At 35.8% G+C, this 15665-nt stretch overlaps 1 protein-coding gene across 1 annotated transcript; it reads right to left on the reverse strand.

Annotated features, from left to right (window-relative positions):
* Nucleotides 1-113: 113 nt before the first annotated feature.
* LOC127986061 (1-acyl-sn-glycerol-3-phosphate acyltransferase alpha-like) lies at nt 114-14934 on the reverse strand. The gene is made up of 6 exons (XM_052588259.1): nt 14494-14934; nt 7954-8087; nt 7618-7793; nt 6246-6341; nt 2894-2966; nt 114-2416 (listed from the first exon to the last, which is right to left on the reverse strand). The coding sequence occupies exons 1-6, from the start codon at nt 14670-14672 to the stop codon at nt 2259-2261; spliced, it is 816 nt and encodes a 271-aa protein (XP_052444219.1). The 5' UTR covers nt 14673-14934; the 3' UTR covers nt 114-2258.
* Nucleotides 14935-15665: the final 731 nt, after the last annotated feature.

Raw genomic sequence — 15665 nt, forward strand, 5'->3', positions numbered from 1 at the left:
GTTTGACTGTAGTAATCAAAAGTCTAAGGTAAGACCTCATTTAGATTTAGTTATGTGTAAATTTATAAATTGGCAGACAGACGACAAACGTCAAGAACAACTTCTACCATTCCTACTGGAAAAACAAACAATTTTATTTACTATTTGTCCTAGATGTTCTTAACACAGGTCACATCCAGTTTCTACCACAATCAATAGTTTTATATATAATCATCATCTTGATTGTACAGATGACTTTACAGATTTTACAATGGGCTTTAGCTCATTTGTGTCGGGTCACCATACAAACACATTCAGCACACACAATGGACACACACTCTCTCATACACACATGTATACAAGGCTGCCCATGAAATGTCTGACAGGTTCGTCTAACGGATCTCATAATCAGAGCGTTTACAAGCTTCACCTGTTCTACATCCTTAATAGCTTTGGTGAAAATCACACACCTTGTACACACGCTTTCGTGAACGCAGCACGGTTTTCAGTCAGCAGGGCAAAAATGACATCAAAAACAAGGGGCTTATAAAATCTGTGAACTAATACACAACATAAAAGGGTTTATATTTGTACTAATTAATAACAATAACAGGGCCTAATTTGGACATTTAGCATAAACCAAACTGAACATTCGTTCAAAGCAAAATGTCTTTCAGCTCTAAACGAGCCGTTATAATGAAATACATACAATTCAGTCCTCTTAAATAATATTGTACATATTAAATTAAGGATTAGATGTTATACATTCTTAACAAACAATAAGAACTGAAACATCAAGCATTAAATAGAAGATTCAACAATGCAATGCGATTAGAAAGTAATAACAAATATATATCCTAAGCTGTCGATAGAGTCTGGTTTAATAAATAGGTGTTAAATAATTGGTCATTTTGAGATTAAATTGTGAATTTCATATTCACATATTCAGATTTATATCTATTTATTTATTTTTAATATGGACTTTCTTGGTTAAACTGTAAAGTTGAGGATAAAGATTAATACCTGATCTATGAGCAGAAAAAAGCTCATGACAATCTGCGAACGTGGCTCATTTCTAGAGTGCAAATTAGCGCCATTTATGATCACGTTCGTTGACATCCACTTAAAAATATTACAAACCTCAGCATTTTACATTACAATAATTTCTTCGGATAATTTTTAGCAGCAGGTTTTGAAAGAAAAATCCAAGTTTTGCAAACAAATGTAAAATAGATTTTTGATCATCTCCTTCAAAATCTGACTATTAATAATAAATCTTAAACACACTTTAGTTAAATTGGCTGTTAGATAACGCCATAGTCTATATAATGTGTTAGATAATATTTTTTCGATTAGTTAATTTAATAAAAATTCCCTTGTAAATGGTTTGTAGTTTAAACAAAAGGATTGAACAATGTTAGCTACATTTCTAGAAATGAAAATATTATTTTGTAGCCTGAAAACTAACCAAAACAGGAAATGAGCAAAGCACCAAACTTAAGCCAACTGGAACGTATTTCTATCCTAAACGCTAACCAAACAATTCTGATCACAGATCAATAATCAATAGTGTTTTTCCACAATAGTCTACCATTAAACGCAGCCAATGGCTGAGACACTTTGGACACATGGCACAGGAAGAAGCCCCACTTTGTAACGCTGACAACAGAGATTTTTGTTACGAACGAAACCTTTGAATGACAAAAAAGGAAACTCGATTAATAAGCAGTTTTCCGAATTCTTGGTTGTGACGACACATTTCCAAATGAATCTTTTCGGTCAATGAATCAATAAAGTTATTTAAAACAATAAAGGGGCGTGTCTAAAGAAAAATACTCTTGCATACAAAAAAAAAGACAGAGAAGTAAAACAAACACAGATGTAAGTCTTTGTAGATCAGTGATAGGAAGAGAAACATATAAAAAGGCATGCATGTTGAACACTCATCCACGATGTTCTCAGGGCGTCGCTCCAAGACTCAACCTGTCACCGACAAAAGCAGTCCGATCCAAACCAACATCAAAAATGAGTTGTCGCGTCAGGAAAAAAAATTACGCTGTTCCGCCGTTTAGCGCCCCCTAGAGTCCAACGGGAGATCAAAACTAGCCTAAGATAACATCTGCTGTACGCACTGTAGTCAAGGTGAATGAATGTGTGTCCCTGCTTCATGAGGACGTCAGAGAGGATACTAAAGCGCCTGGCTGTCATAGTTAGCATCACCACCGCGACGACGGCGTAGTCTCAAGCCATCCTTGTTGACGGAGCGAATGAAAGGGCGCTCAATGGGAGGATGGACCGTTGCTCTGCACCGTTTTACCGGAGATCTCCAGGAAGGCCGAACGCATGATGCCAAAGGATTGTTCGGAGAGCGTCGTCACATCGTCTACCGTCAGTCCCTTCGTCTCAATCTTTGGAAGGATTTTCAGAGTGATGCTCCCTGTTTGAAACAGTGCAGAAAACGGCATTACAGCCATATTAGCTGACATTATCATTAACATGCTCTAGTTTGTATGGAAATCAAAAAGATAATTGTGACTTTTAATCTCACAATTCTGACTTTTTCCTCACAGATATGAGTTTATTTCAGTGGTGTAAAAAGTATCTGAAAATCATACTCAAGTAAAAGTACAGATATCCTACCAGAACATTACTTTGGTAGAAGTTGAAGTCACCTTCTCCCCATAAAAGTCTGTGATATTTATTGAACTTAAAGAGTACTTTTAAAATCTTGAATGCACTTAAGTATTGAAAGTAAAAGTACAAGTAAATGCAAAATGGAAAAGAAGCAAATATAGAGGCATAGAGGTTTACAACAACACAAAGAAAGGTTAAGGACAGATTTTTATTTTTTGGTGAACTATTCACACAAAAGGCCTTTTGTTTCTCCATAACATTTGTTTGTAATGTGCATTACCTGATTTGAACTCTTTCTCTTTTCGTAGGTAGAAGTTATTGTAGGAAGAGAAGACTATGGGTATGATGGGAACCTAAGAGAGAGAGAGAGAGAGAGAGAGTGATAGAGTGAGAGATGGTTGGACAGTGTGCAGCGCAGCAGACAGTAAACCAACAGGGATTAGAAATGCTCTCACACACAAAAATATGATCATACACAGACTGAACTATCCTCCCAGACTAAAAATAGACCAAGAGAGTCATCGCTGGAAAGTGTATGTCAGTTTAACCATCATTAATACAAAAAGATGGTACTCAAAATTATGAAGGACTAGGAATGTCACAAAAAATAAACAAACAAATAAAATAAGAATATAAATTAAAAAAAAATAATAATTTTAAAATTCTAAACAATTATAAAATAATGTAAACTGAAATAAATATTTAAAAAACGGTTTGATTAATGGTTAAAGTCAGGTAAATATAACAATAAAATGACATCAATTTAAATGTTAAATTTAAATTAAACTTAAATGTAATTAATAATTACATTAAATAATCAACTAAAAATGTATTTAAAAATTCTACATATCAAATAAATAAAAATCAACAAGCTAAAAATTAATTTTCAAAAATAAAGTTAAATAAAACAATAAAATAAATGTAAATATTAAACTGCATTTTAAAAGGCTAAAATATATATATATATATATATATATATATATATATATATATATATATATATATATATAATAATAATAATAAATATATACATATATTAAATATATATATATGTGAAGTGACATTCAGCCAAGTATGGTGACCCATACTCAGAATTTGTGCTCTGCATTTAACCCATCCGAAATGCACACACACAGAGCAGTGAACACACACACACACACACACACACACCTGGAGCAGTGGGCAGCCATTTATGCTGCGGCGCCCGGGGAGCAGTTGGGGGTTCAATGCCTTGCTCAAGGGCACCTAAGTCGTGGTATTGAAGGTGGAGAGAGCACTCATGCACTCCCCCCACCCACAATTCCGTCCGGCCCGAGACTAGAACCCACAACCCTTCGATTGGGAGTCCAACCCTCTAACCATTAGGCCACGACTTCCCCTTATATAAACATAAGGAGCCCTATTTTAACGATCTAAACGCAAGGTATAAAGCGCACGCACAGGTGCACTTAGGGTGTGTCCAAATCCACTTTTGCTATTTTAACGACGTAAAAAACGTTGGCGCGTCTGTGCACATGGTCTAAACGGGTTGTCCCTATTCTCTTAATGAATAATAGGTGTTTTTTGGGCGTAACGTCTAATAAACCAATCAGAGTCTCATCTTCCATTCCATTTAAGAGCCAGTTGCGCTCGTGAAATGACGGATTTGCTATTTACATGACACAATTTGGCAAGCGCAAAGATAGAACGCGTCTCTGAGATGAAATGGAGCTGCTCGTGTGCGAGCAAATAGATAAATTTAAAAGCCTAATTCTGATACATGCGATGACTATCCACTATGACGTGTAGGCTAATATATATCCCTGTGTTTAATAAGCAGCATGTACGCGCTTTAAATAACTAAGAAAAAACACTGTGCCAGACTTTAGACCAGGTTTGAGTTGGTCTATGGTGCAGTCTATTTTCAGCTCCTTAAAATAGCAATGCACCAGCAATGTGTCTTAACACACCTCTTTTTTAGACGGAAAAATTAGTGCGAATGCTATTAAATGCTAATAAAACGATGGGGCTGGATGGGAAAATGCAAACGGCACCAAATTGAAACTAGCAAACACACTTGCGCTGCGCCTTGCGTCGCATTGTGCCAGGTGTATTATAGGGCCCATTAAGTCAACTACTAATTTGGAAATTCTAAATAAATATAAATTCACAAATTAATGTTGAAAATGTTATAATTAATGTTTAAATGTATGTAACAGAATGACATACTAATATTATTAAATTCAATTGTACAAACATTTTTATTTTACACTCTTTTATATAAATATTTTCCCAAGCTTATTGGCTGAAATTCCTACTTTATTTAAAGTCTAGACCATGTATAAAATTCCTAGGGTGCATGTTATATCTGTACAATGCCCAAATGCAAAACACAGATATAAAAAGATAAGATAAGACACAGATTGTTCAAATATTTTACCTTAACTAATGAGAACCATCAGGCCTCCATTACTTTGGTCTAGATTAAGTGATGTCTGTCTGCCTTAACTAAGCGCTCATCTGGTTTTGATTATGTCGGCCTGCCATTTCTTATATCAGTATGCATCATCACACACAATTCATATTACTTTATTCTGAACTTAAAAAGCAGCTACACACAAACTTCAGCACAAATTCCTCATTCAGTCTCCTCGTATGAACTTGTAACAAATGATCTACATGCACGGTCATTACAGCAATCACCAAAACATTTTCTTGTGGCCATGGAAATGTAGATGTAGTGTTTTACTTTTCATTTAGAGAGATGTCTTATGTCAATGCCTGTTTTAGCTTCAAGGCTTTGTTAGCGTTGAGCCTAATCAATATGCAGAGCATATTGAGCATACAAAGAGAGATATAATGTTCTCCTAAAAGCTGAAAAAAATTGATATTTCAAATTTGCATTGGAAATGCATTCCTTTGACTGAAGCAAAAATATTGATAATCTTACAAAACCACAAAGTGGTTTAGTCAGCTGTGACGTAAACTATTGTCTAACTAACTATTGAAAAAAGGGAAGCATTTTTATGACCTGCCCGAACATCCTGTTTCAAAAGAACATATGTCAAAACAACAAGAAAGACCACTTTCAAACCATTGTCAGGGCGTCTGTGAAGCATTAACTTCATGGTAATTAAACAAAACAATGTAAATATCATAAATTATTTGTTAAATGACACAAATGGCAGTCACCTGTTTTTTGGTATCTCATAACTAACTAGAAAGACGCTATCCCAATAAAACATTTGCAGATATATTTTAAAATAAAATACTTATTTTCAATGGTAATATTTAACTCTACAATGTAGTTAAATATAACAATAAAATAGTGTTGTCAAAGAAGCACTGAAGGAATGTTTCATGTAGCTTAAGAAATGAGTTTTTGTTGCTAAAACCACATGAAGCTGAACACTAAACAAGGAACGACAGCTCTCTCTGCTGGTGAAGACAAGACAAGACAACACCACACGAGCAAAGCCTGTCTCCATTACGACCTCTGACCTGTGACACGGCTTTCATGGGTTAATGAGGAACCTTTGAGCTCAAGCTTGTTCAGCTTGTGCCAGTTAAAGTACTAAAGCAATGTACGCTGCACTTACAGGTCAGGTTATGTCAGGTCAAGCATAAGTGAAGGAGTCTACAGTAACACTCACCTGTGCTTGAATGGCCAGATGAAATGCTCCCTTTTTAAAGGGCAAAAGCCCGCCGTTCTGGTTTCGTGTGCCTTCTGGAAACACCCATAATCGGATCTAGAGAAAGTTCAATGCAATCACAAAATGAGATTGTTTACAGCACTTCTTCCTTACATCATCCCTATGATATCACAAGATTGATAGTATTATATCATGCAATATAGATCAAAAGATGGCATTTCCAGATCACAGTTTACTATGTAAATTCAGTATGACATCTCCACCAGTGTTCCAACGTTTAGCTCTGGAAAATAATGTAAGCTAATAGAAAGCAACGGTCCATGTCTTTAGTGGTCTTTGTGTATTTTCCCATTCATTTTCTCTTAGTTCTAAGCCATCAACCAAATAAACATCATATAGAAATTTAAAGCAAAATGTATGTCAAAAGAAGGAAAAATGGTCAGAAGGTCAAAGCAGATTTACTTTTTTTAATCACTGAGGTACTATAGTTTTAACTTAAATTAAATTTTTATATTTCCTACTCTCATGGTCATTTTATTTAAAGTTTTTATAATTTTGGTGTTTTTGTTATTTGTATTAGTATACTTTATTCATTTTCACACACACACAGACACACACACAGACACACACACAATATAAACATACATACATATAGTTTTTACTGAAGAATAATAACCCTGGATCAAGGAAAATTAACTACAATCACTGAAGCATTGCAAATAATCTACTAAAAACAGAAAACTAATGATAACTGTGCAAATGATTGCCAGCTACATGTTTAATTTTTTTAAAAATATAGTTTTTTCTGTTCACCAAGGCTGCATTTGTTTGATGAAGAATACAGTGAAAACAATAATATTGTGGAAATATTTTACAATTAATGCCTGATTTCTATTTAAATAAATATTAAAATGCTATTTATTCCTGTGATTTAAAACAGAATTCTTCATTTTTGTGCCAACCAGGATACATAAAAAAAAAAAAAAAAAAGTTTAGTCTTCAAGGAAAGTTTATTTGAAACCAAAATCTTTTGTAAAATCATAAATGTCTTTACTGTCACTTTTGATCAATTTAATGCATCCTAGCTTAATAAAAGCATTAATTCTTTAAAAATCTTCCTGACTGCAAACAGCAAATAGCTATATAATACTGTATGAGAACCTTGTCCTGATACGTTTTCAATGATTTTCTCTTCAAGATTGCTGGGAAGTGTCATTTTTCACCTGGAACTTTAAGTTAACAAAAAAATGACACTTCATTAAGATCATCTAACATCAATTAATAATCTAAAAGCTAATGCGAAGTGTTCAAACTGAACGAACTGTCGGGTAAACTACCATTTGTCAGATGTGAGATCTTGGCAAAGACAGACCTTGTCGGCCAGCATGGTTTTAGCGGCGTCACTCATGACGTTCTTGGCGTCGCTGGTCTTTTGGCGGTTGATGAAGACGATTCCTCCCAGCCAGCAAATCATGCCCACCGTCCCGGCCCATATCAGCTCCTTCTTGGCGATCATGGTGCAGCGATCCGGCAGGATCTCCATCACGCCTGCAGAGAGGAGGAGAGAATCAGCACAGAAAGACCATCGTGGGACATCTGGGTGTGCAGGTAGAAAGAAGTGAATTCAAGCAGGGTTTGATCCTGTGGTAATAATAATAGTACACTGAACACATTGTGTTGTGTCGATTGATCGAGTGTATTCGTTCACCTAGCACGTCCAGTGATGATTGGTGGTTGGAGATGATGACGTAGGGTCCGTCTGTCTGTAGATGTTCCCAACCGATGACCTGATAGCGCAGACCCAGGAAGTACTTCACATGGCGAACCATGAACCGGATGACCCTAGAGGAAGTAAAGACGTTACAATCCAGAACATGACCAATAGCAATCATTCAAGTAATCCGTTTTCACAAATATTCCAGACCACTTTCAAAGCAAGACTTTCCCACTGTTTTATCAGCCACCTCCAGCCATACATCATACGTTGTAAAACTGTAACAGCCCATTAAATTTTAGGTACTGCTCATCATGTCTGCAATAGAAATAATTGTTGTTCAAATCTCTGGCTCCAAGACTAAGCAGACGTATACAGAAGCACTAACAAGACAGAACAACCACTAAACAGTGCTGCAGGAACGATGAAACGTAGAGCATTTAAAAAAAAACAAAGAGTTTCCAGATACAGTATCTGTGCGACCTTTGAACATGTAAGAGGCTCATATCAGTAATGTGAATATGTGGAGCAAACGCTGGCAAAAAACATCTGCGGTTAGATAACAGCGCAGCTGAGGAGACTCACAGATTCATTCAAACACTTCAGGATCCTGAAAGATTAAGAGATGGACGGATGACTGTGGGTTGCAATGAATTATGTTGAAATATTTAGTAGGTTACGGGTGAATATTGCTAAACCATTAACCTCAAGTATGAGCAACAGGAAAAGTGATGCTCGACTTGGCAAGCACTAAACATTTAGTGCTAATTTGATTCGACTGAGCTCTGGTTTCTTCGAACAAGTCATCAATGCATTAAAACGCACGTTTGTTTTCTGTGTTTACACTGATAATAATTCCAGCAATGCTTTGGCATGAATCTTTGTCCCCATTACACATCAGCTCACTAGCGATTGTTGTGAAATTCCCCCGAGGTTCTGAATAGTAAACAACAGCTCACTGCACAGTGCCTTCACTTTTAGCAGTCACTGCATGTGCGTTTTGTAACAGAGTGAAACGTCTTTGAGTCAAGAGACTGAGCCTGTTCTGCAATAAATATGGACTGTGCTATTGTTACTATAAATCTAGATTATGTGAAATTGCTTAGAATTTATCCAAGCAATCTACCTTACCATTACACATAATTTATTTTTCTTTTTTTATTAATATTATTATTTAATATAGTACCATTAAAATACCATGGTACATTTTGCAGTATACAACTGTACGAAGTAAATGTTTTTTTAAAGTTTTCTGTTATGTTCATCAAGGCTGCATTTATTTGATCAAAAATACGGTAAAAGCAGTAATATTGTGAAATATTATTACTAGTTCAAAAACTTGTTTTCTATTTGAGTACCTTTTAAATTGCAATTTATTCTTGTGATGCAAATCTGAATTACTTCAGTCTTCAGTGTCACATGATCCTTCAGAAATCATTCTAATAAGTTGATTTGCTGCTCAAGAAACATTTCTTCTTATTAGCAATGTTGAAACAGTTGGGCTTCTTCATATTTTTGTATTAAGGTATTTCTCAGGATTCTTTGAAAAACAGCATTTATTTGAAATCTTTTATAACATTATACATGTTTACTGTCACTTTTGATCAATTTAATGCATTCCTTTCTGAATAGAAGTATTAAAGGGTTAAGACTTGATGTCATACTAAAAAATACTGGGCATGCAACAATCAATATAGTGTCATTTTTCTCACAATGTACAACAATTATTACGTTTTTTTTACATTATTTTAAGGGTAGATTTAGGGTTGGGGTAGGTGTAGACGTTAATAACACACAATGTAATAGGCAGAAAATTTAATTTATTGTTAACTTCTAGTTTTTGCTGAAAACCTTCTAGCCACAACTCTATTAACTTTGACCTTACTGAACCCTAACTGTTGAGCACAACAGACGTGCAAATGCTACATTTATTGACAATGCATCATGCTTTAAATACAAAATTTACTCTGTTAGAAATGTTTATTAAAAAATAAAATAAAAAAATAATATATATATATATATATATATATATATATATATATATATATATATATATATATAAATAATTGTACATTAATTGCTTGGCCTTAAAGGTTTGAAAGTAGTTCAATATTAAAATCAGAAAAAAAAAATGGTTCCATTGTTTTGTTTTGTTACTACACAAAATTAAAATAAACTCTGTTATCAGAAATGTCAAGCTGTTCTCTGACATGTTACCCTGGTACACCAGCAGAAAGAACAAAAGAGTTTAAAGGCTGCCAAGCTCGGCTGTTATCGTAGATCTTAAACTTCACGAGGAGTTTATCAACATCACAGACAGATCACGGTTTAGTTTCAAGGTTACAACAGTACTTGAGATGTTGATTCCAACGTAATTTAATTGCCATCATGTCATTTTAAACCTGTTTGTCTTTTTTTCTATTGTGACACATAAATGGAGATGTTCCAAAATTAAGTAATGTACAGACCAGGATTATTATATTAAACTCAAACATGGGTTAGATGGGTAAAAAGCAGAGCACAAATTCTGAGTATGGGTCACATATATATACAGCCAAAGGGCCATTTCTCATTTTCATTTAGTTTAAATTGTACTATTGTTATTTTCCTTTTTACTAACATTATGTTTTACATAGCATTTATCAGCTAATGTTTTAATTACACCATTATTTTATTCCTGACCAGGAATCTGCAGAATCATTGTCCCTATTTAAAATAAATAAATAAATAAATAAAAAATAAATAAAACAATTTGATTGCAGCATTTAAAGCTGCGGTAGGTAACTTTTGCCACTCTAGCGGTTGATAAACAGAACTGCTTGCGTCTTGCGGAAGAACATTGTAGCCGGAACTACTTCTCTCTGTTTCTGTCTATGAAGAATCACAAAGGTACTGGGTTACTCCGCCGCGGTATCCCCGAAGCAATCTAAAATAGTCCGAATATAAACACTTATTATAGGTGCACCCTAGTGATTCAGGACAGGCTAAAAACACGGTTTGTAAAATGGATTCATGGTGTACTCGCTTATTATATACATTTTTCTACATTTTGAACACAAACAAAGTTACGGACTGCAGCTCTGATTGGTTGTTTTAAAGCTGCAGCTTTAAAAGCTCATTGGAGGGAAAATAACTGATGAATAACAATTAAAATTTTTTGTTATGACATGACTTCAGAAGACACTGAAAAAAGAAACGTAATATTTATTTGAAAACATTTTTATTAAGTAGTAATTTCACAAATTATTATGAAAAGAATGGCTATTAACAAACTGAATTAAATGTGAAATTTTGAGGTATAATTCTCCAATAATCTGGGTTTAATTTACAATTTCACACATTTTTTATACTTTAGCTTTACGGTACTTTTGCATCCTTGAAAGCTCTAGTTCTCATTCATTGCAAGTCCATGAAAAAAAAAATTAAGCGATTTTGTGCTACAAGGAGAAAAGTCATTCAGATTTGCAACGACATGAGCGACATCCTTTTCATTTCTGGCTGAACTCTCTTGATCAAATCTGTCCTCAATCTCTATATGCCTTGTCATCTCTCTCTTTTAACCCAGTAAGTTCATCACCCTTGCTGCATCAGCTCACCGTTGTGGCTCAATACCTCTTTCCTATCACACTGATAAAGAGAGAGAGAAAAAGACAGAGAGAGATCCAGATAAACTTAGTGAAGAACAACACTGATGCAACAATACACCACCCATCGTCCCTCACATCATGTGGTGTGTTGTTGGTTAATATGTGTGTTAGGTCACCATGTTAAAACGGACTCAACGGCCATGACCAAAACACTCATTCTCAGTATTTGCACGCATGTCAACACACGACAGTTGAGCTACAGTAAGCATACACCGGCCCTGACACACGAGCTCATCCTGTCCCGGCGTAATTACCGGGTAACGTCGCACCCCCACGTTCAAACACTGTCCTGAACAGATTCACCTGAACCACAAACCCCACACTGCTAGCCATGAGTCACTAAACGGGTATAAAACAGATTTATCCAACCATAGCATACATTAAATTCCATTCTGCTCAATGGTTTTTTGGCTCCCATCAAATATGTTTGGTTGACAAATGTCAGTGCATCAGCTATTCATATTGATTTTACACAATAGTTTTGCTGTATTTGTGAGGGACAAACTTTTAAATGCTTCATAAAAGGACTAAATGTACAGGTTCATTCATTCTAGCTAAAGCTTACATAATATAATTCAGATTTCTTCCTCAGTTTGTAATGAAAATGTTGACAATAATCCTTAAAGGTGCAGTCACGTTTCGCAAACAAAATCCAGTTATTTCAACTGGAATACAAGCAATTTAGAATTTTGCATAACAACATACCATTAGTTTCTGTTCGCATTAGTGAACAACGTGACAACAAGAGTTTTTGCGCTTTTTTCATGATCACACCTTAAGGTGCCCCTATTATTGGTAATGAAAGGTTCATATTTGGGTTTAACATGCATGCAAGGTCAAAAACACTTTCATTGTCTTATAATATTTTTTTTTTTTTTCACCTGACTTGCTCAACGACTCCCAAACAATACGCTCAACAATTATTTTTTTCCCAAACCTCTGACACTAATCTGCGGTGACTGCTCTGATTGGTCTCATTTTCATTTCGTCATGACTGTAATGCCTGATAAAGCAGCGTTTGTGAGCACAGTACGGGCTGTTTCATAGTCAACGCATCTGTATGCATACGCGTCCCCGAGGCTACGCATCGTTACGCTTCGGCCGCCATTATGCGTCGGTGCGTAGCCAAATGTGTCGTCCAAGTTTTTGATACGCGACGCGCCGATTCACGCAATACTATGCGTTGTCGGTGGGGGCGACATTGCAAGTATTGTACATTAATTCAAGTATATTGTGTTTACAGAAGAAGAAGGTTTGAATACAATGGCGGGCGAAGAGAAAAAATTATGCGAACTTATACGTATTCATCCACATTTATACGATAGTTCATTAGCAACAGAATGCACTCCTCTTCAGTTGCCATTGTGATCTGAATATCACACGACCCGACTCTACTAATATCACCCGACTCTACTACCCCCTGTTGCATGAGTGGTGTATTGCATACACGCATCACCCGTGACACTTGCGTTCACTGTTTAGACTATGAAAGGGAGCGCGTCGCTCGTGTTGCTTGCTCGCGTTTCTCGCGTTGACTATGTAACGGCCCTACTTTTTTGCGTACAGGGAAAAGCTATTTTACCGCTCCAAAAGAGCCACCTAGTGGCAATGAATTAATTAGCTTTTTTGTTTTTATTCAACCAACCCGAAAAGACTAACAAGTGGGCGGGCAGTATGTTAATGAAACGGCTTGGGATTCGTTTGAAAAACGACTGGTTTCAATGATACAGAGTCGACTCATTTTTTTGAGACATTAACTTTATACATTTAACACTTAGTAGGAGATTTTCATTTACTTAGAGCTGTGTTACAAACGGCATGAAAAGTATTTTTTAATCCATAATTGGGGCACTTTAACTTTAACTATAGGAAAAAACATTGAAATCGTTTTTACATTATTTTTTTTTTAACACAACGACAAAAAAAATCACATCACGATTACTCAATATATAGACAGTCCTAGTTTCTGTCAATCAATGGATGTTGACTTTAACAGTGAGGAACGTTCTAAACTAGAACGTCCGTTGCCATGACAGCGACATTCTAGTGTTAAGGAAGGTTTCAAAGTGATTTTCGGCGCGAACATTGATTTTAAACTGATGACATGGAATCCGCAGTTCCATCGATCAACTGTCCAATGTGTGGATTGCGTGTGACTGTTAGTTTTAATCTGGCACCATCGACCAGCATGAACTCTGCGCCAGCGGAGCCATGAGACCAATCCATCACGACCTCATTAATACAGACTAGAAAGTCTTGGCTCGGGCAAACTACAGCATGCGTAACTAGCAACCCACCTCCGTTTAACTAACATATTCCCAGCATTTCATCAGGAAACAAACACACGCTTTAGTCGCCATTTCTGGCTTGCACGAGACGCTAAAGCAGCTAGCACGCACCTTAAACACTCACGAGAGGCAAAATGCACGCGCACTAACCACATATTTACATGTCCTTATGCTGTTAAACCACACAGACCTTTATTTATTCATGCATCACCCTGATATTACATTAAATATACTATACAGAGGCCTGCACGTGTTCTCGCGTGAACTGTAACGTTACTTAGCGAGCTGGCTAAAGATTCACCACCGTGATCCGAACATCTGTCCGGGGTAAAAAGATGCAGTGCATTCCGTTACAAATGCATTCTTTTTTCAGTCAATAAACGCATATGTGCGTGCACAAAAGAGTATTTTACAGAGTTTAAATTAGGACTGACTGTATATAGAAATCGGTTTCCATCCATTTAATTTATGTTGTGACATGTTTCAAAGCCACATTTGTTACTGTAACACTCTATAACCACATAAAATGACAGCCCACTGTCTTAAATGCACGAGTGCGGAAACGTAACATTATGTGGCTTGCGTTGTAGACAACTCACCTCATGTTCTCAATGTCCCTGCCGCCGCTTTTCAGAATACAAATCGGTATGGCGATAACGGCCAGCAACATCATGTATGCCACATAGAAGCACTTTTTGAAATAGAAAACGAATGTGCTGCTTGTCCATAAAAGGAGCGGGAGCACAAGCACCGCAGCCAGCATCCACACGGCATCCATGCCCGCGACCAGCGCCTCTTTCCCGGCCGTCGAGAAATGATAGAAGGCCAGCGGTGCAAGTGGAGAGAGAAGGATGAACTCAGAACCGAGTCTACATCAGACACCGCGTCCAAGTCGCACACTTGAGCAACTTTACCGTTCTCCCTGTTTGTCGTTTACGTAACACCGGGTGAATGAGGTGAATGTCTATGGCAACAAGAACCGGAGGTTTATGGAGAGAGCCAGGCGCGGTTGTGTGTATGTGTAACTGGCGTTGTTCGATTCGCGAATTGTTCTTCTGAACCGGTTCTTTGAGATTACTCTGTCTGAGCGTTGGTGAATGACTCACAACTAGAAATTTCCACCAAACTACAATTACTTAGCTAAGCGTTGTATAATCAAACATAACATTAATACATTAAATAGATTTATCAAGACATTTATAATTATGTATATTGCAGTTGTTTTTGTAACATTACTGTAACATTCTTAATTATTTCCTATCACTGTTTGTGTATGTTTTATCAATTGTATATGCAAAAAAATCATAAAAAAATCGAAAATACCACTAATAAAAATACTTTCAGAACACACTGTTAGCGAAAATCTTTTTATTTTGGCTATTAAGTTATTATTTATTGTTAATATATTTTTTATTTTATTTTTTATTTTTCTGTTAGTGTTTGCGTGTAGAATATATTTATGCTTTGGCAGTTTGCTAAACAATAAATAAAATACATAAAAAATATACACAATACAAATAATATGTCTTATTTTTATAATTGCCATAAAACGTTTGTTACAAAATATGTTTAAAAAATATGAATAATGCTAATACTAATGCTTTTTTGTAGTTAAATGATTCAGTTATTGTTGTGTCAACCAGCAGAATTAAAACTATATGCTACACTGTTAGTGGGAAAAACTGTAATCTTCTAAACAATCTTAACTACTACAATAACTTGGGTGATGGTTTGGTCGAACAAGTGAACCGCTTTTAGTTCACTTAAACGA

The sequence above is a fragment of the Carassius gibelio genome, chromosome B21 (assembly GCF_023724105.1).
Source record: "Carassius gibelio isolate Cgi1373 ecotype wild population from Czech Republic chromosome B21, carGib1.2-hapl.c, whole genome shotgun sequence".
Taxonomy (NCBI): domain Eukaryota; kingdom Metazoa; phylum Chordata; class Actinopteri; order Cypriniformes; family Cyprinidae; genus Carassius; species Carassius gibelio.